At 47.0% G+C, this 25563-nt stretch overlaps 2 protein-coding genes across 2 annotated transcripts in view; one reads left to right on the top strand and one right to left on the bottom strand.

The window, feature by feature from the left end:
- Nucleotides 1-9522: 9522 nt before the first annotated feature.
- hoga1 (4-hydroxy-2-oxoglutarate aldolase 1) lies at nt 9523-22692 on the bottom strand. The gene is made up of 7 exons (XM_056587177.1): nt 22267-22692; nt 21421-21549; nt 20904-21031; nt 18510-18644; nt 14972-15068; nt 11690-11823; nt 9523-10370 (listed from the first exon to the last, which is right to left on the bottom strand). The coding sequence occupies exons 1-7, from the start codon at nt 22478-22480 to the stop codon at nt 10221-10223; spliced, it is 987 nt and encodes a 328-aa protein (XP_056443152.1). The 5' UTR covers nt 22481-22692; the 3' UTR covers nt 9523-10220.
- A 1196-nt stretch (nt 22693-23888) lies between these two features.
- LOC130380198 (metal transporter CNNM1-like) overlaps nt 23889-25563 on the top strand; it is an 11057-nt gene continuing 9382 nt past the window's right edge. The window contains exon 1 of the mRNA XM_056587393.1: nt 23889-25405. Within this exon, the coding sequence (XP_056443368.1) occupies nt 23947-25405 (1459 nt within the window). The 5' untranslated portion in view covers nt 23889-23946. The remainder of the gene's footprint in view (nt 25406-25563) is intronic.

Raw genomic sequence — 25563 nt, 5'->3', positions numbered from 1 at the left:
ATTTATTTATATTTGTATGTATAGATATCAAAAACACTAAATGGGATTCATGTTTTCAGTCAAGGCTCTCTCCCTCTGTAAATCCCCGTCATCACATGTCTTTTCCCCCATCATGGCATGTCATATCTCCCCCTTCATCACATGTCATATCTCCCCCATCATCACATGTCATATCTCCCCCTTCATCACATGTCCTATCTCGCCCACCATTTCATGTCTTCCCCCACCATTTCATGTCTTAACCCCATAATCGCATGCCTTATCTCCCCCATCATCGCATGTCTTACCCCCACCATCGCATGCCTTATCTCCCCCATGGTGGCATGTCTAATGCGGTATACCATGGCACCCCGTGTGAGGACGCGCTCGACAGTGGTGCATTGTGTTGTTCGATCCAACCTCTTTTTTTCCTGTGATGTTTTTCGTTTGCTCTTTCTGACCTCAACACATAAACCTTTGCTCCTCGCTTCTCTTTCTCACACACGCACGCGCCCACACACACACACACACACATACACTGCATGCCAAGACACACACACACACACAGACACACACACACACACACACACACACACACACACACACACACACACACACACACACACACACACACACACACACACACACACACAAACACACACACATACTAATCATTTCTTGCCTGCAAGAAGCAAATACTTTCTTTGATGTCCGTCCTTTCTCTTAACCTCTCATCTCTCTCCCTTTCTTTCTCCAGCTCTTCCTCCAGCTCTGTCTCTCTCTCACTTTCTCTCCGTCTCAACAAGGCAGGCAGACAAACCATGGAGGGAGGGAGAGTGAGAGAGAGGAGAGAGGAGAGAGGAGAGAGAGAGAGAGAGAGAGAGAGAGAGAGAGAGAGAGAGAATAGAGAGAGAGAGAGAGAGAGAGAGAGAGAGAGAGAGAGAGAGAGAGAGAGAGAGAGAGAGAGAGAGCTGTGTGTTTGTTCAGGTAGGGGGTCCTGGTGATTCTTCTTCATATATTCTATATTCCATCATGGGGGTTGAGAGTGGAGCGCCTCTTCCCTACATGCAACACTACACAGAGAGGTCACCACACTGCCTAGAGGAAGGAGAGAGAGAGAGAGAGAGAGAGAGAGAGAGAGAGAGAGAGAGAGAGAGAGAGAGAGAGAGAGAGAGAGAGAGAGAGAGAGAGGATGAGTAAGGTAGAGAATGAGACATTTAGAAAGCCAGAAATAAGGGGGATAGAGAGTGTGTGTGTGTGTGTGTGTGTGTGTGTGTGTGTGTGTGTGTGTGTGTGTGTGTGTGTGTGTGTGTGTGTGTGTGTGTGTGTGTGTGTGTGTGTGTGTGTGTGTGTGCTTGTTAGAGAGAAAAAGTTTGAGGGCAGGCCACAGGAGAATCAAGCGACAGAAATTTGTATTTGATGGAAGGTGGGGGGGAAGAGGAGCGGAGCAATGGCGAGACACGGAGTGGTAGGGTGACTCTGAGATGGGGCGGAGGGGTTGGGGATGTGTGTGAGGCAGGGGTCAGTCACAGCTTGCTTTGACACTGCAGCAATGCGCTAGAGAGTGGGAGAGAGGAGTAAGAGGGTAGGATGTTTTTCTGCCACGCCCCCTCCCCCACCTGTCCGGGGCGTGACATCACATTCCCAGGGGGTTTAAGACATTATAACGGAGATCCAACCGGACATCCTTTGTGCAGAGCGCTAGATGCATGGGGTGCCCCCCCGTGTGGCCGATAGCGGTAACTGCAACGCACGGAACGAAACGGAGTGTTCAATGACCTGGACATTGATATGGAAGCATTTATGTAGCAAAATTCAAATGGCAATGCAATTTGCAATTTGAAATTCAATGAATCATTACATTATGCAATTGAAAATTCATTATGCAATTCATTCAAAGTGTATTTTAATATGCAAAGTGACAATGATATCCTCAATTAAATTTGCAAAAGTTATAACAATCAAAATGGAATAAAATGTTGGCAATTTTTTTGAGTTCCTATATTCAAATTGAAAAGCATTTTTCATGTCAAGAGTTTGACCATTTATTGGACAGTTCAGTTAAAGACTGTAGAGAAAACACAATGAGAAAGAATACACGTCTCATATGTGACGTCCGCTCCCTGCGACTGGCGTGGACAAGACAGACAATCTCCCCTTCGGCATAACGATAGTTATGATATTATAACTCTAGTCCTATGATTGTAGGCGTAGCCGTGTAGGCTTCGCCTTATGGGCTTGTCCCGTGCGCGTGCTCGCGCGCACTGAAAATTTCCCACGGCACCGTGTATATAATTCTATTTTATGTAGGCTACGCCGTCTAGGCTTTGCCTTATGGGCTAAGGTGAAGCTGCGAGCGGAGCCCAATCAATGTACTCCTGCTGGACCCCAGTCAAGAAAACTTAAGTCACCAGGGCACATAAGACTCAAAAAAAGAAAACGAAAAAGAAACTCCCAACTGTCAAAACATGAAACAATGGCAGACATTTCACTCGGGAAAGTGCTGTTGAAGTGATTAATAGTTGTATTTACAGAACATGTTGAGATCTGTGTCTAATGGGCTCTAGCCTGGACGCATAGTAGGCGAGTAACGTCAGGTCTAGAATGGGATCGTTGCTAGGCGATAGAAAAAACGCTCTCGGCGCTTTTAGGGCAAAAAATCGCTACCAGCTTTTGTTTTTGTAAAAAAAACGGTCGGCTCAACGTTTCCCTATCACAAAAAACGCTAGATGTGAACATCCAGGGGCCACCGGGGGCGGAGCTACGGAGTTCGACTCTCCAATAAGGAGCTTCTCTCATCTGTTTCTTATTTAAAAAACGGTGGGAGTGCCATACTGGCAGACAAAACCAACTTGTCATGGGCGAGCCAAAAGGAACTCCTCTACTCCGCTTTCCATTTGAAAAACGGCGGGAGAGAAATACTGGCAGTCAAGTCCAACTTGCCATCCGGCAACGATGCCGCTTAAAAGAACATGCCTTCATTCTTAAGCCGTAGAAGGGGGACCAGACTCCAACACAGAGTTGCAGAGTGAGCCCCTGGTCATGTCTAACATGTAGAAACGGACAAAGGGGCCGGTGGAAGACCAAGATGCAGCCGCGCAAATGTCTTCCACCGGAACGCCTCTGAGTAGAGCCGTTGAAGTGGCCACTCCCTGTGTTGAGTGAGCTTTAACGCCCAATGGTGGCGCTAAGCCCTGCCGAGCGTAGGCTAAGCAAACAACCTCACCTATCCAGCTGACCCTAACCCTAACCCTAAACCGCTGTTTAGAGAGAGCGCGGCCCCTGCTAGCGTCGCTATAACACACAAACAACTGTTGCGTGGAGCGGAACGTGGACGAGCGTTTCACGTACATAGCCAGCGCCCGCACCGGGCACAGGAGATGCAACTCCGCCTCCGCCTCACTAGAATGAGGCGGAGGGTGAAAAGCCTTCAGCACAATATCTCTCGACCGGAAAGAACTATTAATGTTCTTAGGGAGGAACGCAGGATTAGGTCTGAGCAGCGCAAAGGAGCTGTCCTCGTTAAGCAACAAGTAGCTCGGGCTGACTGACAGAGCGGTCAGCTCACAGGCCCGCTTGGCAGAAACCAAAGCCAATAAGAGCGCAGTTTTAAAGGACAGGGCATCCAAAGGGGCCTGAGACAGAGGCTTGAAAAAGTCCCTGGACATCCCGCGCAACACGGTGGGGAGATCCCAGCGTGGTGTAAGCATGCGCGAAACAGGCCTAACCCGTCTAGCCCCACGCAAGAACCTCTTGACCAGTGGATGGCTGAAGATCGGTCCACCATCACAGCCCGCATGGCCAGCCGACACAGCTGCCGCATAGACCTTGATAGTGGAAAAAGCCAAACCCTTCTCCAATAAGTGCTGTAGAAACGCAAGCACGCTTCCCACCTCGCAATGGAATGGGACAGCGTGGTTCCTGTCACACCAATCAGAGAAAGCGCACCACTTCGCCGCATAGAGGGAAGAAGTAGAAGGTGCACGAGCACCCTGGATAGTGTTGATCACCGCTTCAGGCAAACCTTTACCCTGCAGGATCAACCTCTCAGGAGCCAGACCAACAGCCGTCCCGATACATCGGGCGGGTGGTGCACCGTCCCATGGGCCTGTGAAAGCGCATCTGGTCTGAACGGTACCGGCCACGGCGCCATCCGTGAGAGCGCCGCCAGCTCTGGAAACCACAGAGCTGAGCGGTTCTCCGGAGTCACTATAATCAGGGACAATCTCTCCTGTCTGACCCGTTCCAGAAGAGGAAGGATCAGCTGGAGCGGAGGAAACGCATACAAGAGAACCCGCGGCCAAGGTGTGTGCGCCAACGCATCCCCCCCCAACGGGGGGGAGATCCCGAGGGTGGAGAGAGAACCACCACCTGCAGTGTGTGTTCTCCCTGCACGCGAACAAGTCCACCTGAGCCGTCCCGAACCTCTGCCAGATCAGTCTGACAATGTCGAGATGTAACCGCCACGGACATGAGGTCCGCCCCGAAGTTCTGGGCGCCCGCGATATGCAGGGCTCTCTTAGGAGATACTGATGAGCCCAAAGCCAGAGCTCGACCGCCTTTTGGTGGAGAGCAGAGGAGCACTCCCCCCTGTTTGTTTATGTACGCTGCCGCCGACACACTGTCTGTCCTGATCAGAACGTGGCGGCCACGCACAAGGTGAAAGAAATGCAACAGCACTTTCTTCACAGCGACGAGTTCCAGCACATTTATGTGGACTGTAAGGGGCGTGCGCCACCGAGTGAGAGAGGCACTTTCCTCCCCAACCCGTCAACGAGGCGTCCGTGAAGACCACTACGTAGGACGTCACTCTGCCCAGGGGAACATCCCTGAGAAGGGCGGGGGGGTTTCCCCAATATTCCAGGTCTGGTGACACTGAACGGGGTAGGAGGAGCACCCTGAGCTTGTGTCGCACGGGGTCCAACCGTTTGCAAGCAAACCACTGCTGGAGTCTGCGCATAAAGAGCAGACCCAGGGGAACCACGGGATGGGCGGCTGCCATCAGCCCTAACAGGCGCATGGTGGACAGCTCGGTCACGTTTCCGAGAACGCGAAAGATGGAGAGTGCCAACAGGATGGCGTCTCGCCAAGGAGGCGAGAGCATCGCTGTCATGGCGGCTGAGTCTAGGCAAAGCCCCAAGTAGACTATCTGCCGCCCGGGGCGCCGGAAGCTCTTCTCCCAGTTAATGGCAAAACCCAGGAAAGAGAGATGGTTTATCATTGTCATGGTGTACCTTCTTGCAGCTTCCTCTGACTTACTCAGAATAAGCAGGTCGTAGAGGTAGAAGAGAACCCTCTTTCCCTGACGCCTGAGCGGTCCCAACGCCGTCTCCACACACTTCGAGAAGGTGCGCGGGGCCAGGGAGTAGCAGAATGGCAGGCACTGGTACTCGTACACCACCCCCATAAAGGCAAAACGGAGAGACTTCCTGTGCGCCTGCCGCGCTGCTGCTGCTGCTGCTGTTGCGACTGCTGCTGTGGCATCGGGGTTGGAGGCGGAGGCGGCCCCCTGGAGCGCTGGAACCGGCCTGGACCCCGCTTCCTCCCGGCCTGCTGGTGGGAGGAGCCTGTGAGTATCGCCCCGAACCGGGAACGATTCTCACGGGCGGACTGTTGGTGAGCGAGCACGTCTGAGAACCGGGGCCCAAATAGTCCATCCGGAGCTAATGGGCCATGGACGAGGCTGGCCCGCTCTCGTTCCGGAACCGCAGTGTGAGAGAGCCATATGGCCCTCTGGATCATGGTGGCCCACGCCATATGCCGGCCGGCGGAAACGGCTACCGGCTGGCACAGCTGAAGGATGGCATTGGAGAAGCGGGAAACCGTCAGCCATCTCGCGGCCTCCTCCGGGCCGTAAGCCTCCCTGCCAGCCGACAAGGAGACCAGGGCAGAGGAGAGCAGGGCGATGTTGTTGACCGCCGCCTTAGACTGCGAGGCACAGACGAACACCCTGTTCGTCAGGCCGGTAATCTGCTTCTGGAGGCGGTCGGGGGGCAGCGGCTTCTCGTTAGGACGCCATCCGGCACCCGGACAGAGAAGCGCTGCTAGGGAAGGCTCCAGGCGAGGGATCCCCCTCGCCTGAGTATCAGCCCACCCTTCCACGTTGGTGAAGTCAGTGAAGGCCCTCACCGGGGCCTTCAGAGTAGAGGGGTCCCCATCCGCAGCGGTGAAAAGGTGCTGAACCGGTGGGAACAGGGGGCACTGGGTAGCCCACCGGGAGGAAGACAGGGTGCGAAAACACTCGCCCTACACGTCATCCGACATGGAGGCTGGCATAGGGATGCCCTTGATGGCCGCCACCTCACCAATGATCTCGCCGAAGAGATCGGCCATCCGGCGCGGTCTCTCCCTCGGGACGACAGTGGCTTCGGTGGAAGCCCCGGAGTGGGAGAACTCGGACGCAGAACTAGGAAAGACGTCCTCCAAGGAGGCGACGTTGTCAACCTCAAAGTGCTCGTCGGCGTCCTTGGCGTCCGGAACTCCGGCCCCAAAGATGTCGATGGCCTCAGCGAGATCCATCGACGGGGAGAAAAAGAGGTGCCTGGAGAGGAACCCCTCTTCAGGCAGCGCGCGACAGGCGGCGCAGGAGGCGGGAGCAACCAAGTCAGCCGCGGCGTGTTCAGCGCCGAGGCACCTGAAACACGCCAGGTGCCCGGGAAGCGGGACAGGAGCGCTCTCCAGTGGCCCTGAAAAGGCCATTGGTCCGTGGCCTCGCCCACGCCGCTGCCACCGGTCATCTTATTGTTGGTAGTCATATCTTTGTTTTCGTTGATCAGTACAAATCGCTGAAAGAAAAGGGAGGAAGGGCGGCGGTTTGCGCCGTCTTATATACACGTTGCCGTGGGAAATGTGGGCGGTACCCACGTTGATTGGTGCATAGTTGACATTTTTCAATAGGACAAGCCCATAAGGCAAAGCCTAGACGGCGTAGCCTACATGAAATAGAACTGAAACTCTCCACATGCCCCTACTTATAATGGTTTTCACCTCTTGCGATCCTCTTATCCTCCCCTTGGAAAAAATCTGTGAGATCGCCATGTCTGTAACGGAGTTCCAAGTGCGGTTGGTGACGTATATCATTCGCGTCGAGAGCAGCGAAGAGCTGTAATTCACAAAGCGGCCTCACACAAAACCTAACATTATCAACTTCTTCATGAAAATGTTTAGTTTTCTTTGCATGAAATACAAATTATATTTAAATCCGCAAAACGCTTTGCAAAAGAGTTTGCAAAACGTCTTGCAAAAGTGTTTGCAAAACGGCCAAAATCAGCCAATCGCGTCTGGGCGGGAACTACGTCACTTCCTCTTCAGACCAGCTGATCATCCACGATCTAGCACTTGGCACTTTATTTGATATGCCTAGCATTGTGCCAGGTTTCAGTGGGTTGACGTATATAGTAATAACTTGAAAATGGCGGAAAAGACGTTACGGAGCTGCTGCGGGAGGCCGCTGCAACTCTAGAGGAGCAGCGGGATGCAGCCAGGGTCCGAAACAGCGACCAACATGCCTGTACCGGATCGCACCGGAGAAGGGCGCGCAAACCGCGTGTGCCACTTTTCTACTCGCTACTTTACTGAAATAACTAGTCAGGGGCGTTATCATCCCTTGGACGATCTGTATGCTTTGTTGATCTGAATAAATTGTGTCTCAGAGTGATACTGCCTTGCGTCACATTGATTCTCGAGCTCGCTGCTTTGCTTAGAGATGATCCAGACAACCGAAATGATAGCGAAAGAGCGAATAACATAATTTTTGGCTGGGTTGTAGGCAGTGGACTGGAGCACAACACAACATTAGGTTTTGAATAACTGGTGTAATGGCCTCTTCTTTTTGGAAACGAGACAAATACCATGGTCTATAATAACATGGACAGTCGGGTCACAAGTTGATCTGCCTCCTGTTCTTAGGAAGACTAGTTGTGGTTTTTAGTACTGCAGATAATGAAGTCTCTGTGGCTCAACGGCGCAATGGAACGGAATCTCAACTTGAAATATTTTTCCCCCAAAATTGAATGAGTTCGAATTACGTATTTATTATAAAAAAACAACACACATTTTCCATTTATTTTGGCTTAAAGGAGACATATTATACCACCAGGTGTGAGTGTGATTAGCCTTACAAGCCGTTTCGAAAATCTGCCCCATATGACATCACTAGTGGGCATGTTCACCTAGATCTGTGCTGGATAGATCAGTCTACCAGCCTACCCAGTGGACTGAAGTAAACGTTGCTCATCTATCCAGCACAGATCTAGGTGGACACGCCCACTAGTGATGTCCTATGGGGCAGATTTTCGAAACGGCTTGTAAGGCTCACATTCACACCAGTGCCGTGTTCCAATACCCGTACTTCCATGAGTATACTTAAAGGAAGTACACTATCTGCACTATCCGTACTCACTTGAGTACGCTAATTTTTTAGATGCGAGTGCTGTTCCAAATCGAGTACTCTGTGGTGCACTTACCGGAAATGACGATCACGACTGCCGCCGTGGCTCCTCTCCCGCAATAAACATCCCGCTTTGAACGGTGAACTCTTTACGCCTAGCAGCTATAAAAAGTTATAAAAACTATAAAAACTACAAAATGACTCTATTAATGCAGGCTATGTGGAAAATGCGCCGACTTTGGCTCAGCCTGGCTCCGCCTCTTCCGCTACGTAGCTAAGATGGCTGCCGTTGAGTACGGGGAGTGTCCTTCGATCCACACTTCACGATTAGCCCGTTTTGAGTACGGCATCCGGGTCCTTGAAGTATACTTATTTTCGCCGGATCTGAATTGGAACGTACTGTGTACTCAAATTTTGGCTAGTAAGTGCGGACAGTACGGGTATTGGAACACGGCACTGGTCGTATAGTATGTCTCCTTTAAAATGGTTCTACGTGACAAGTTTCCTCCAATTAGACTCCAAATACGAATGAGATGGGTATGTTTCCGACATTTGATTGAAAACAAATCAAAGAGGCATTCGCAAGGACAGCTACGAGTCTTTTCCCGATTTCCATCAGCTGCCGTAGCCACGACAACAAGCAACGCATTCGGCTGATGGTCACCAGTTAACACGGTCACTAGTTGAACCGAAACACCGGTTTGCGTGCCCTTCTCCGGTGCGATCCGGTGCAGGCATGTTGGTCGCTGTTTTGGACCCTGCATCCCGCTGCTCCTCTCCTCTAGAGCTGCAGCGGCCTCCCGCAGCAGCTCCGCGACCGTCTTTTCCGCCATTTTCAAGTTATTACTATATACGTCAACCCAGTCAAACCTGGCACAATGCTAGGCAATAGAAAAGCAAGTGCCAAGTGCTAGGTCGTGGATGATCAGCTGGTCTGACGAGGAAGTGACGTAGTTCCCGCCCAGACACGATTGGCTGATACGTTTTGCAAAATCTTTTGCAAAGAGTTTTGCGGATTGAAATGTAATTTGAATTTGGCAACACACGGAGCGTGGCGAAGTGCATTGCAATCACGGGGACGCTATAGCTTTTCAATTTGAATAAAGGAACTCAAAAGAATTGACCAAATGTTATTCTATTTTTATTGTTATAACTTTTGCAAATTTCATTGAGGATTTCATTGTCACTTTGCATATAAAATACACTTTGAATAACGTTTTTACAAATTACATTATTAAATTGCATAATGTAATGACTTATTGAATTTCCAAATTGCAAATTGCATTGACATTTGAATTTTGCTACATATATGCTTCCATACATTGAACATTGTTTTTGAACAGGGATTTGACAAGGATTCAATCCGAATTTTAAAAACGTAGATCCTTCTTTGCTCCTAATTTTGATGCCTTTTGAGTGAAAAAAATATACAAAAACAAGAACACTGGCAGACAGCAGAGTAAAGGTTACAATTTTGTTTATTTTATTGTTAATGTATTTTGTTCAAAGAGGAAGGATTAATGTACTTTTGATTAGTTATTTTTGCATAACTGACAATAATAGTAGGAATCATAAGAGTAACTGTTACATACTATTACTTTCCTGTAGATCGGCAACATTAGTTATGTGACTGTCTTTATACTTTTAACTTAAAGCATATCATTAGCGATAAAAGCCTCATTGAAAGATCTCTCACAGACAGATCCAGAACAGTTGTGCAGTGTTATCTGGTAAGCTGCAAACACAAGAAACCTTGAAAACAAACAGACCACCTGACTGGCCGAACCCTTTACCCGGCGCCACCGGCCCACCTGACCCGACCGACCCCCCGTCCCCCGCTGGGCGAGCCCGGTCACAGCCAGCCATTTGAGGAGAAGTCTCGTCTCAGCTGCTGGGATTCGCTCTCCGTGATTGGCTGCAGGGGTGAGCGACAGGCGCCTCCGTGGAAACCAAACCACTCCATCGCCTGCTTGAGAGCAGGCACTCCTAGCTTTCTGGTCACCTAGCAACGAGACACAGGGGACACATCGTCACCTGGCAACGAGACACACAGGATCTCTCTCTCACTTTCTTTCTCTCATTGGTCTGAGATTTGAGTTCTCCTTGTTCAGATTTGAGAAAAAATCACATCAACTTCTCCAACTGTGTGTTGATGTGTTATGAATTAGAGTCTGGTGCATGTATCTAAATCCGTGCAGAAAAGCTGATAGTGTGACAGGTGGGCTAGGGCCTGGCAAACCCTTACCTTATGGTAGGCCAAGTGCTAGTAACGATAACAGGTCTGTAAGAGCAGTGCTAGTGACAGTAAAATATCTGGTCTGTAAGAGCAGTGCTTGTAATGATAACAGATATGTAAGAGCAGTACTAGTAACAGTAACAGGTCTGGTCTGTGAGAGCAGTGATAGTAACAGTAACAGGTCTGGTCTGTGAGAGCAGTGATAGTAACAGTAACAGGTCTGTGAGAGCAGTGATAGTAACAGTAACAGGTCTGGGAGAGCAGTGCTAAAAATAGTAAAAGGTCTGTAAGAGCAGTGATAGTAACAGTAACAGGTCTGGGAAAACAGTGATAGAAATAGTAAAAGGTCTATAAGAGCAGTGCTAGTACTAGTAACTAGTAACAGGTCAGTTGGTCTGTTCTGAAGGGGTAGTGGCTTGTGTCTGCGGGTCATGGCTGAAATGTTACCGCGCTCAGTGACATTTCGCTTATCGACGGCGGCGGTCGAGAGACCTCGGTGCTTTCAAGTTATTAAGAGCGTTATAGTGCGGGATAGGCTCTCGTTGAGGTATCATTAACCCACCACTGTAGTCCCACAGTGTGCACACTATTCTGTTCAGATGAGAGTGCGTAGCGTGGAAATGAAGGTCACGTTTTCTAAAACGAAGGCACACTATGCAGACGTTCACAGGGACAATCATATCACGGGCAGAGTCTCCAATACTTTGGCCTTACTGATAAAAAAGCTGTAAAGATGCATTAGACGCAGCATAGAGTCAACTGATTACTTGCTCCATTCAGCGGCAAGCTCCATTCTCTGACTTCTATTGAGGTAAAATAAAGACTGAACCACAACAAACCATTATGTTGGTTTCTGTGTGTGATTCCCTGTATGTTTGTTGGGGGGGACGACCTGAGTGTGAGCGTATATGTGGGGACGCTATATATGGAGCCTGTCCAGGGTGCGCAGCTTTGGTTTCAGTAGTGGAGGGGACGGTTTCCTCGCTTTGTGCCTGTATGGAGCCTGTGTGTCAGGGATTTACACCTGGGAGCTCCACATACATGACAAGAGATGGGATAGGGTCAGGGTGATCAGCACTACTCACTGCGGCGTTGGGCTCGATGAGACGCCACTGCAGCTCCCTGGCCTCCTCCCACCTGCCTTCCACGCACAGGCGCTCCAACTCACACACCTGGCGTCCAAGCACGTTAGCCAGTGCACACACGCCACCCACCGCCCCTGAGGACCAGGGCAGGGGGGTCAGACAAATGCAAAGGGGACGCACAGCGTTTTTGTTTGATTAGGCAAAGATATGGGATGTCAATTGTAATCCAGGATTGTGGTGCTGTGGAGACATAGGTATAATCGGTGTGTGTGTCAATTCAATCCTTGCATGTTTCACCCTTCAGTTGACAACATGTCTCGACTCAAATAACAACCCCCCATAGTGCTCACACAAGGTCGTCTTTTGTCAATTCAGACTCGCAAGCATTCCTGTTTCATGCTTCTAGAGACGGTGCATGAGGTGTGTGTGTGTGTGCGGGAGAGTGTATGTGTGTGTGTGTGTGTGTGTGTGTGTGTGTGTGTGTGTGTGTGTGTGTGTGTGTGTGTGTGTGTGTGTGTGTGGTCACATGATGCAGAGACACACAGGGAGCCGACACAGCAGGATAAAGTTTCCCCTGTGGACCTCGACAAACACAGAAAACACTGCGGAGACATTGATTATTTACCAGCCATGACGGGCGAATATGCACTGTACATCTGTGGAACATGAATATTGTACTGTATAAATTATGAAGCGGAAATCCTTAGTGTCCTCCAGAGTGTGGGTCTGTATTTCCGTTATGATGAATAGACAGTAACCGATCTGAGTTTCTATGGCTGTCTAAGCCTGCTCTTATTGGATAACATCAATCCACTGTACCGCTTGTCTGAGGCGACGCCCGCTGCCAATACCTCCCAAAGTTAACCATGCACTGTGACGCCATGACGCCCTGTGTCACCGGAAACATCCCCTTTGAGGAGCGGTTGCGTTTACTAGCCGTGTGTGGTCGGGGTTCCAGAAGAGTTAAGGAAGACTGAAGAAGTAAATGATGAGGCAAAAGAGTTACGCTAGTAAAAAGGTTCAAAGTGTTGAGGATTGGGTTGAGAAATTGATGGATGGTTGTCTTGGGGCCATTGTCTCTTGCACAGGTGCCATTGTTAAAAAGGTCCAAAATGCTGGAAGTTTTACCATTACCATTACACATATTTAAAAGATCTTATATGGCTCCTACACCGATCGTATCAAATATCAGCTCAGTTGTATTTTGCCCTCTTGCTCCCACTGCCCATACACATCAGATGAGTGACAGGGCTAGGTATGCTGGCTACCTAGCAGGCACTAGCAACTGACAGGCCAGCCGCCCAGGCTCTGAGTGACATCTCTCAGTACTCCTTAATAACTGCACTCTGATGGTTGAGTGACAGCCAGAATCCCCGCCCTTCCCGCTCACGGTCCTATCGGGGTACAGCTTTGAACACTGTGAGGACCGTGCTGACATAGAACATGCTGACATAGAACCTCTCTCTCCGGCGCTCCCTCCCCCTCTCTCCGTCTCCATTAGTATCTCTCTCTCCCTCTCCCTCTCTTTCTCTCCCCTCCCGTCTCGCGGACACATCTAGATAAAGGTATATCTGTGTATAAGAGGGGCTTTGACGTGCAGCGTATGACTCATTAGGTTTCTGAGGGTATCGAATCATAGCTTATCCCGCGGCGCAGAGTCGAATCCATTCCACAAGCGCATCATACGTGTTCCCCATTGCAAGCAGCCCTCTCCCGCAGTCCTCTCTCTGACTCGCTAACACGTTAGCCTGATACAATGCTAACCTCTCGCTAGCTTTCTATCGTGCTAGCTACTAACCTCTTCCTAGCTTTCTACCATGCTCACTCGCTAACCTCTCACTAACAGCCTAGCTCACTACCATGCCAGCTCGCTAGCTTGCTAATCTTTCACTGGCTCGCTACCATGCTAGTACCCTAACCCCCAGTATGGAGTGAGATATGGGACCTAATTATAAAAATTGGTTGAAAGAAAAATTGGTCGAAAGAAACACAGATCGTCTTCAAAAAATAAATTCATCATTGACAATTCTGGTTTTGTCACAACCTGTTTCTTTGATTTCAGTTAGGCTTTTAATAATTAGGTCCTGTATCTCTATCCAAACTCTTGCTAAAGCTAACCTCTCAGCATTTTTTCTTAACTCCTTATTTTGATGCCTTTTAGTAAAAAAATTGCTGACAATGATAAATATAATGCCTGCAAACAATAACAGCTTAACTGCAATTAATAAATGAAAGCAGTGACATCCACTGATATCAAAATCATGCTAACCTCCTGCTAAAATGCTGCACAGCTTTCCAACCATATAAAGTATGAAAAGTAGAACCAAATAAACACCATCACCAGTGTCAATATCTACCAATATAGTATCAGTCTGAAACAAAAATGGCTAAAAATGTTTTGGATGTTCTTTATTCTGTTGAAACAAGCTGTACGAAGCCCAGGCGGGGAGTGTGTGTGTGTTTGTGTGTGTGTGTGTGTGTGTGTGTGTGTGTGTGTGTGTGTGTGTGTGTGTGTGTGTGTGTGTGTGTGTGTGTGTGTGTGTGTGTGTGTGTGTGTGTGTGTGTGTGTGTGTTTGTTTACGTGTGTATGTTGGTATGCAGTGGTCGAGTTATAAAAAAAAGCCAGGGGGGATGGTGGATTTTAACTTTTAGGGACATATCATTTGTGCTGATGACAGCGCATATGGTGGGAGACCAATGGTGTGATAATTATAATTATTATTATATATTTTTGGGGATAAAATAAGTGCGATGAGTACTAATGTCATCGCTCTTATTTTATCCCCAAAAACGCAGCTGATCGGACGCATCACACGATTCGGAGGCATGCATCACTTTTAAGGGTTTTAAAAACGGATTCTTATTCTTTTTTTGGAATGAAAGGGAGGAAAGGGGACAGAGTTGCCTGCGGAAGCGATGTCTGAGATGCAGAGACAGCTTCACGCTAACAGTGTCTGTCTCGTACAGTGCGGAATGAGAGCTTGTGAAGGCACTATTGCGTAAGTACGCCTGCGTGCTTGCGCAATAGCATACTGCCCAAGATTGCAGTATCGGTGTCAAATCTGTCCCTGGGAAAAGTAACAAATGCGCCGAATTGAAAAAGGAAACCGCTATAATGAAATAGCGGTAATATTTCCACATTAATTGATAAAACAACAGGGGATGGGAAGGGGGGATGGCTGTTTCTGAAGGGGGATGATTTTGATCATTTTAATTCCAAAGGGGGATGCCATCCCCCCTCATCCCCCCTCAACTCGAGTGCTGTGCGTATGTGTGTCTTACCAACGCTGTAGGCCGCCATGAGGAAGCCTGCCGATCCAGCCAGGACCTGGAAATCCAGACCCCGGGTTTTATGGACCGCCAGGCCAATCCGCGTGATCTGGACAAGAACCCAGCATGTCAGGAGCATGGAAGAGAGTGTGTTTGGCGGTTGGGTTATGTGTACATGTGTGAGTGTTTGTTTAAAATCCCCCCTCCTATCTCGTAGCTGTCAGACCAAATTTATGTTTTATAGAGAGAGAGAGAGAGAGAGAGAGAGAGTCCCAAGTGGACAATGAAAATAAGTGAAGGTGTCTTCAAAAGAGAGGAAGAGGAGGATTATATGAAGGATGGGGGGGAGGAAGAGGTAATGCATAATTCATCCGCTCGCTGTTTTGTTTGCCTTTCTACCCATGAGGTCCTTTGTCAATCCAGATATGAAGGCACCGTTTCCAGAAAAACCTGGAGAGCAGTCCTAGTTCAAAGAAGAACAGAGGAAGATCCCCAACCACCCCCATCCCCCACACACCCTACCCCCAAAACTAGCCCCAGATCCCCGGGGAATCCAAAGCAGTGCCTCTAGGTCTGAGGTTCCTTGAAAACCTCTTGAAACGTCTATTTTTACACCATTTGTGTGTCAGTCAATCTTCTCCCCCCTCCCCCCTTTCTCCTGCCCCCCCCCCCCCCCCCCCCCACCCAAATGTTCCTTCCCAACACACATCAGTCAATCTATCCCACCACGGTAATGGGTGCCCTCAACCCCCCCAAACCCCCTGGATGTCGACAGAACGGAGGAGCATTTTAATATAAAGCTAGCACGCCCCAGCCGCTATTAGCCTAATTACTGTGGTCTCTATTGCAGGGGGACCCCCACCCCCCCCCCCCCCCCCCCCCCCCCCCACCGCAGGCCATTCTCTTTCCATTAAAATTAATGAATTTTAGAAAGCCTCTGTCTTCATTACAAAGAACCTCTGCTCGCTACAAATTATTTCCCCACCACCCCTGTGGAGGAGCACTGCTGGGCCCTGCTTTGATCAAGGTTTAGAGGTACCCTGCTTATTAAATATGGTCACATTGATTTTTCAATATTATCAAATATTATTCAATATGATCAAATGGTACGACTAGACTCAGTCTATCAGCAGATAAAGTGTCCTTTATTACACATTATAAAATATTAGTACAAGATTAACCCTAGTACAGACCTTAATTAAATATTATTAATCCAACCCTATGACTAGAGAAAGTAGTATAAATATATATATAGATATACAACCACGATTAGACATACTTCAAAGAGTAGGAATGTAGAGTATGAGGTCTTTATCAAATCGTGTCCTTTCGTACAAGCTGCACAGTGGTAGATGCTTGAAATCCAAGCGTTTTATGGGCAACCTGTTATTCTCCAGTGTATATAACAAGCATATACACTGGACCGATGGAAACGGAGAATCCTGCAGTAATTTGCCAGATAAAGAAGTAAAAAAATTCAGGACCAACAAACATTTCTGGAGAAGTTGGACGGGATTTTTACACACCAGGACCCGAGTGTACACGTGGACTTGAGTGTGCACGTGGACTTGATAGGGCTGGCATTTACTCAAATAAGAGAAAATTACGACATGCTCCAAAAGTTTAAGGAAAAAGCAGAAGTATGGGATCAGTAATTGTAATAAGTATACAAAGAGATAAAAAATGTATAGATGCGAGAAGGGCAAGGAATAGATTGTGTAGCGTGTGTGTGTACGTGTGTGTGTGATGATAGAAGGCTCCAGAAGGGGAGGTGCCGTCGCCACATCCTCCACCACGCTGCTAATCCACTTCCCACCTGAACACTAGAACTGAACTGCACAGCTTGCTGCGGATCACACGTCTGACTGATGTCACTCGCAGTTAGAAAACGCACACGCACGTATGCAAATTCACACACACAAACGCACATAAATGCGCACACACACACACAGACATACATTCATGTTCTCTTACACACACACACACACACACACAAACACACACACACACACTTGAACGTGTGCTCGAGCACTCACACCCTCTCTCTCAGTTGTAAGTGTTCGTATTAATGGTGTCAAAGCTTTATGTTCTTTAATTACATTATAATTAAGTAGTCACAAATGAGGTGTGGAAGGAAATTATAGTTTTTCATCACTGGTGAGCTCCTTTTTATTTTTCAATTATCTTTTCAAACATGAAAAAAAAATCTCAGATTAGAATTTAAATCCGTAGCCTACTTTTTTTCACTTATATATTTAGGAACCTCATTTAAAAATCTCAAATTAAATTTAACTATATTTTATTTTTAACGGGAAAATACACTTTGTAGAACATGATAACGAATGATAAAAATTGATAGTTGTAGTCAAATTGACTTAAAGTTGTAACAAATCTACTAGCTAGTATGATAACTAATTAGCTTCTAACACAGCTAACTAGCTGAGCTATCAATTTAGAGAGCATATTCGCTACCAATACAGATTACTTACTACTACCACAGCCAACTATTTCATAGCCGACTATCTTAACACACAAACAAACACACACACTCAGACGCACACGCACAAACACACACCCAAACACAAACTGTCAAAATAATGAAACGCTATTCGATTATTTTGTAAGGAAAGTTAGTAATAATAGTAAGTAAACACATACTATATATACATCTATACATATATTTACATTTATTTCCGAAGGTAATATATCCCTGACTCAAATATAATGAATCTATGTGTAATTATGTTTATCTATATTTTAGATAGTACCTTAATAGAAATCCCAGTTTTAAATATTATCAATATGTTAATTGTGTACACATCTAACATTTGCACTTTGGTATAATTTTAATTCATCATGCCTATAAATGAAGTTTATTATTTTTACGCAAGCCAAAGTAGACAAACTCTATATCTCGTTTTCCTGTCAAAGACAATTCCTCAACAACTAATGATTTTTAAGATAACAGGACATCAGGCACACCATAATAACCAGATAAAATAACTAGCTGTACTTAAAGTAGCTTGAAGAAGTGGATCTTGCATAGGGCACCCTAACAGTGTGCAGCTATAATGTGTTCTTTGTCCAAAGTGATGCAGTGAACTGTGGGACCACTGATTCTGTCAATGTTCTGTTTGTAGTTTAAAGATTTGCAAATTATTTACTTTTATTTTCTATTTACTTTATTTCACTGTTGATGATGGCTGGAATGACTGCTTGTTGTTATATTGATGTGCACATAATCATTTATAAAAAATGTGATCAATAAAATTGAACTTCACCCCATGACCTTGAGACTATTTAAGTGTTTAACCGGTGATGAAAACATTATTGTAACACTACTGATACGATAATTCAATCCAACCACTAAGGATTACATTATACTGTAATTAATAGTTCCCCGGTAAATATAAAAAAAACTACTGGTGATACAGTGGTGTTAATAACAACTAGTTATACGGTACTACTACTAGTATAAGCATTAATAACACTAATGTCTATAATACATATTCCCTGACCCCCTGCTCTCCAGTCCCAACCCAGTCCTTACGTCTCCGCCGCTGTCCTTGAGGCCCACGATGTTGGGGTGTTGAGCCAGGCGACAGACGGCGTCCATGGGCAGCTCCAGCCCCGTGTTGGCCGGAACGCTGTACAGAACCACGGGCACAGGACTGCTGTCGGCCACCTGAACACACAACGACATCCGTTACTGCCATCGCAGGCCAGACATGAGGGGTGTACAGAAAGAGAGCAAAAGAGATTAAGACTTTGATAATAAACAAGACATTTAATTTAATCAATAACGTCTGCAAACGTTATGGTACATCTGGCAAATATTAAAATTGTACTTATTAAAGTACATTAAAATCTGGAGATGTAAAGATCTACTAACGTTTAGTAAGGTGTCCTAACATCTAATATCAACATAAATCAACCAAAAAGTCAAGATCGACTAAAATATGCACTAACATCTTCTAAACTATTATCTGCTTATCTTATATCTGCTTAACTATTTGCTATCATCACTAAACTATTTATTAACATCTATTATCATTGACTTAGATCTTAAAACATCTTCTAAACTATTTACTGACATCTGATATTAACCACTAAATTATTTACTAACGTCTAATAACATTTACTAATGCATTTACTAACATCTGACTTCTACTAAAGAGTTAACTAACATATACTCAAAACAATTAACTAACATATACTAAACTATTTACGAGCATCCACTAAACAATCTACTTACATGCTAACATTTTCAAACATCTACTATACGATTAACTGACATGTACTCAACTATTGAATTAAATAATTTCCCTCTGGGATTATTAAAGTATTTATCTATCTATCTATCTATCTATCTATCTATCTATTGACCAACATCTACTAAAAGATTGGCCGACATCTACGAACCGATACTAAAGTTTACTTAATTAAAAAGTTTACTAAGGCAAGTCTGCTGATGTTTATTCAACTCAACTGACTCATCTAATAACAAGATGCATCAATCATCCAAAAGCACTATGAGAAGGGTGGACGTGGTGATGTCATGATGGTCTCTGGCCTTCCTCTGAACCTAGGGATGGGCATGAGAGGGGGGGGGAGCTGGAGCAGTACCATGCTGCGTCAGTTGAAAGTGATCGGAAACTAAATCTGTTTTTTACATGCCTACCCAACTGTGATCGCAAATATTCTCTGTTCAATTATCAGTTCATGGCTTCATAATAGATTAGCTTGTCAACATTATGTACATGCGCTGAATATTTCGAGAACCGGCAACACCTGAATGCGTTAATTGGATTTGGGCCTACTGTGCTTCTGGAAACACTTCCCTGATTGAGGTTTCGACGTGTTGTTTGCATTTTGAACGTGAACGATCTAAATATATAAGCAGACTCTACTTTAAACAATGTGATGAAATGCAAACAAAGAACTGCTCCACATTAGCTCCATATGCCACAAAAAACATTGATACCTGTAATTAGTTTTCCTCTTTCCTTTATCTGTAGACTTATTTAATATATGGCTCAACATGGATCTTATCTGGAAGTCAGATATTAGGCTCTAACACTGTCAAAAAGCTCCACACATTTTACCTCCAATCTTGAATATCTAAGACTCAAATATAATGACTCAAATTGGGGCCAGGCAGGAGAGTTGCGTGGCTAGATTGTGGGTTTGATTCCTCAATGCACATGCCAACCTCAGAAGCTGCAGTCTGTTAACAATTTCAAATTTGATTCAAATATCATTATACATTGCAATCTAATGATCTCATTAGCTGAAAATGGTATGTATTTATACTCCTATCATGGGAATCACAGCAAAGCACCTGCACCTGCCATGGATGTTAAATCTAACCATTTTACAAGCCGGGGTGGCGTTGCTTCTTAAAGGAAAGGTGATAAGGTGAGACTCTGTTAGGGTGGCACCCAGGAATGCAATGTGGCCTTTCACAACAATTTCAGATACTGTCAACTGCAAACTTTATGAACCCACTGACTGCTACTACTATCTCTTAGAGAATACATCAAAAGCAAAAGTCTCTCTGATCAGAAACAAATCCCTGATTGATGTTTTAACTGATATTTGAAACTAATTTATTCTTTCTCTGGTGTTGCTATTCTTGTTAAGCACGAAAAGTGCTCGATAAATAATTAGATACATAAAATAGCTCTATAAATAGTCAAAAAGTGCCCGAAAAGAATAGTATTTTCTTCAACAGCATATTAGAATTAATTATTTTACAATATATTTAATAAAAGTAAAAGCTCAGTTTCAGTCACCAAAAACTGTGCTCTCGTTGGGACATGAGGCCAATACGCAGACGAAAGAAAACGTTTCCAAAATATCTGTATACGTGTGGACGGGGCGCTAAGTGGCCACTCTTTAGCGGGCAAGCTGTCTGTCGTCATGGTGACGTGACACCGCTGACCTGGGTGAAGTGGTGAGTGAGGGCACGGCTATCCATCTTGCCCTTGTAGAAGCAGGGTGTCACCACCAGCACGGCATCTGCCCCCACCCCCGCCATCCTCTCCGTCATCCGGACGGTGGCCCTGGTGGCTGGGGGGATGGTGGGGGGGGGGGGGGGTGGAGACGGGTGGTAGGATGGAGGCATTGGGGGAGGATGGAGAGGGAGGTGGAGAGAGGGATGGAGAGAGTTAGAAGAGGAGTAGAGAGAGAGAGGTTAAGATAGGTGGATGGGGGGTGAGAGGGAGGAAAGGAGGTGACACACACACACACAAACACACACAACGCAACAAATATATAAATAAATATCATCTATATACACACAAAAACATTTTCACAAATTCTCACACAGACAAATATAGAACATGTACCCTTAAACATTACACACACACACACACACACACACACACACACACACACACACACACACACACACACACACACACACACACACACACACACACACACACACAGAAACCTACATTCACATCCTGATCCGGCTATAACCAGTTTGTCTCTGGGCAGCGAGAGGCGGACCCTGCTGACCACCTCCACCCTCTCCTCCTCCGTCAGGTAAGGGTACTCTCCATTAGAGCCCTGCACCACCAGACCTGTAGTGCGCGCACACACACACACACACACACACACACACACACACACACACACACACACACACCACACACACACACACACACACACACACACACACACACACACACACACACACACAGTTTTTCGATATAGTAGATGTGGGAGCACGGAAAATCACTGGTGATCTAAACTTGTAATACTTAGATAGGATAATATACACAGAATAAATATCAACAACAATATATATGTATATTTTAAAAACGATATTGTTATGCCGTCTTGTCTTAAAGGGCCTGTTTGTACAACAGTATTCAAGACAGTTAGGAAGGATTTCCAACAGGGGGCGACATACATCCGTGACGGAAGGGCTATCATTGAAATACGTATCAGCTTCCTGTTGGCTATTGGTTCGTATGGATTAGCCCAGCACGATCCGGTAGACTCAAGTCTCTTGGCAAATTATTGATTTCACACAACATGGGAGTTTATTTTATAGATGAAACCTTGCTGCGCCCTGGAGCAATATACGTTTCGACAATTATGAGGATAATCCTTGTTATAGACAGGGAAGGTCAATAAGCCATGAATAGTCTAAACATATGGGATCTGCAGAAGCGATTTAATAAGCTATGCAATGTTCTCAGATATTGGTTAGTTTATAAAGATATGCATCTATCCAAGTTTCAGACGACGGCTTAAGCAATCGGTTCTATTCTCCGTCGGCCTATAACTACTACCTTTAAATGGTATCTTTGCATATTTCTGCAGGTTTTCCTCTAGTTTGTGATAGTCCAGCTCCTCCTGCTTTGTGAACGGCGTGGCAATAGGAGGGTATATCCCGCTGATGTCCAGTCTCTGACCCGCTGCCTGGGATGCGCTGCGTTTCCATAGAGTAACGTAAACGCTTCTGGACAGGGCAAACATATTTTTTACAGCTCCGACACCTAACATGTTGAACGACTGCAGATATACACACAGATGGCTCCAAGCTGAGAACTGAGTTTAGGTATCGCAACCCCTCCAGTTAATGACTAACTCCCCGGTCTGCAAACATTGACTTGATAATTCCCAAAGTAGAACCTGCCTGCCTCAGCTACGAGGTTAGGACATTGTCAAGTTGAATCCTTCCACGCTTTGGACTTATGAGGTGAAGTTGACTGTCTGTCAGACGCTTGTTTGGTGACGACATTCACCGAGTGCCCCGCCCACCACCTGTTTAAAGAGTGTATGTTGGTTTATGTTGGTAACATAAACTTCAACTAATGTGACGGTCTTTTTTTTTCTTTTCATTAGAGTGTTTCAGGGATCAAGTAGGCCTATGTTATTATAACCACCATACATATCCAGATATTTGAGAAATATAGTAGGTGGCTTCCATTGCTAATGCAATACCGCCCCCTGGTGGTGTTCTGCGGACCTACATTTCACTTTAGTATTATCGGATCTGTTGACATTCTTATAAACATAACTCGGCTCATTAAAATATGCTATATTTAATAATATAGATATTGGTATATTAATAGTCATATAGTACAAGAAGTACAAGACAGACAATAGGTATTCATCCTTTCAGCAAACATTTGCGTATTTTATTCGACATAATTGTGTTGGGAAAGTCTATAACCCTATGCTTCACCCTCTGTAACTTGAAATAATTGTGAAAGTTTCAAAGTAGTAGTTTTTATCTAGGCCTATCTGCAGGACTTAACCTTTTTAAAGTGGGAATATGAGTGTTTTGTTTTAAAATGTTGTTGAATCATTCATCATTGTTTTGCAAAAAAATATTATGTTGGGGTTATTTTGAGAGCCAATAATGCAACCATCAGCAATATGGCAATAATCACTTCACCCCCTCTTATCTCAACACGCACAGAGCATCCTGCTTGTGGTGGGCGTGGGTGCCGCACTTAGGATTCAGAGCCTCCTTCCATGGCGGTCTCAGGAGGATGATCACTGGTTCCGTGATTAAGGGCAGAGGAAGTGACTCAAAGCGCTCAATATGATAACAAGGCTGAAGCGATGATGATATAGGCAGACAAATTTATCATCGGTCGCATTTTGCTTGATAGCATTTCACTCATCGTCCATGTATCCAATGTCGATGAAGCAGCGATCTGATACGAAGCAAAACAATAAGAATTCAGATGTAGCCTATTCAGTCAGAGTGTAGCTCATTACGCACACAATCACATTAGGCTTTTGTGGTTACGTAATCGTACACAGTCGGTGGGCGAGATTCTCCAGCGGTACAGTAGGTCTACAACAACAACACATCATCATCGTCGTCATCGTCTTCCTCACCGTCACTTACTGCGGGTCGGCTCGCGCTTCCCGGAGCCAGATGGAGCGTGAGAACGGTACCGCGTGCACGTGACCAGGGCTCACTGCTGGAGCGAGCGCCTTGTTCACACAGCATCATGGCTGCGGAAGCTGCGGTCTCCCCCGGCGGAGCCTCTGCTGTCTCCTTCTCCACCCCAGGGGCTCGGAGCTCCCCGTCCCGCCTTCTGCTCCTATCCGTCGGCCTCGCCTCTCTCCTTCTCCCGGCTCAGTCCCACGGGCTGCTGGGCTTCCGTCCGGAGGAGACCGGGGGGGAGCTGTCCGTGGAGGACGGGGTGCTGAGAGCCATCGAGGGGACTCGCTTCATGCTGCGGGTGTACTACTCCACCTCCTCCCCGAGCCGGAGACTAAACCGCACCGCGGGCTCCTCCAGGGCCAGCAACGCCGCTCCGTGGATCGCCTTCATCGAGGAGCCGAGTCCCGGGAGAGAGGGGCAGGTGCACCCCAAGCGGAACATGTGCATGGACAAGACCGCCCGGACGTCCGATATCGAGGTGCTGGGCTCGTTCAAGTCGGCCTCCAGCCAGAACTCGGTGCTGGTGGAGCTACTGGCCAAGGACCTGCGGCGCGGGGAGAAGATCAAACACTACTCCATGTGCGCCTTCGACGGCTCAAAGTGGGAGCACTACCGCACGCGGGACTTCTGGGTGGCGGTGGTGGAGCGCTCGGCTGTGCCCAACTTGTGGCTGCAGGTGCTGGTGTCGGTGCTGCTGCTATGTCTGTCCGCGCTGTTCAGCGGCCTCAACATCAGCCTGCTCGCGCTCGACCCGGTGGAGCTGCAGGTGCTGCAGAACAGCGGCACGCACACCGAGCAGAACCACGCGCGGAGGATCGAGTCCGTGCGTCGCCACGGCAACTACGTGCTGTGCACGCTGCTGCTGGGCCACGCGCTGATCAACGCCGCACTGGCCGTGTGGATGTGCCAGATCCTGGGCATGACATGGCAATCCACCGTGCTCTGCGCGTTTGGCATCTTTTTCATCGGCGAGATCCTGCCGCACTCGGTGGCCTCCCGCCACGGCCTCGCCATCGCCTCCAAGACCATCTGGGTGACGCGTGTGCTGATGGTGCTCTCTTTCCCCGTGTCCTACCCCATCAGCAAGCTGCTGGACCTGGTGCTCAGACAGGAGATCTCCAACTTCTACACGCGGGAGAAACTCCTAGAAATGCTGCGCGTGACCGACCCGTACCACGACCTGGTCAAAGAGGAGCTGAACATCATCCAAGGCGCGCTGGAGCTGCGCACCAAGACGGTGGAAGACGTGCTCACGCCGCTGGGCGACTGCTTCATGCTGGCGTCGGACGCGCTGCTGGACTTCAACACCATGTCGGAGATGATGCAGAGCGGCTACACGCGCATCCCCGTGTTCGAGAACGAGCGCTCCAACATCGTGGACATCCTATTCGTCAAAGACCTGGCGTTCGTGGACCCTGACGACTGCACGCCCCTCAAGACCATCACCCAGTTCTACAAGCACCCGCTACACTGCGTCTTCAACGACACTAAACTGGACGCCATGTTGGAGGAGTTCAAGAAAGGTAAAGTTTGTGATGGGAACTGGGGCGGGAGTTCGTCGCCAAGTCTCTAAGCTTGTTCTCTCTGGTTTGTTATTTTTTTTTTTTCTTCTTCATTATAATTGAGTGAGTGTTTTTTTTTTTTACTTGCTTCACCATCGGACTTTTATCTTTTTCAACCT

Source organism: Gadus chalcogrammus, chromosome 3, assembly GCF_026213295.1.
Source record: "Gadus chalcogrammus isolate NIFS_2021 chromosome 3, NIFS_Gcha_1.0, whole genome shotgun sequence".
In the NCBI taxonomy this organism is placed as follows: Eukaryota; Metazoa; Chordata; class Actinopteri; order Gadiformes; family Gadidae; genus Gadus; species Gadus chalcogrammus.
Note: the sequence above shows the minus strand (reverse complement) of the source record. Positions and strands in the feature narration are given on the sequence as shown.

What these genes read in the sequence shown, in the direction of transcription:
- hoga1 (XM_056587177.1), bottom strand. Translation starts at nt 22,480, where the DNA reads ATGTTAGGTGTCGGAGCTGTAAAAAATATGTTTGCCCTGTCCAGAAGC. An exon ending in TGCAAAGATACCATTTAAAG is followed by an intron (nt 21,550 to 22,266) that starts GTAGTAGTTATA and finishes CGCGCACTACAG; the next exon opens with GTCTGGTGGTGCAGGGCTCT. An exon ending in AGCCGGATCAGGATGTGAAT is followed by an intron (nt 21,032 to 21,420) that starts GTAGGTTTCTGT and finishes CCATCCCCCCAG; the next exon opens with CCACCAGGGCCACCGTCCGG.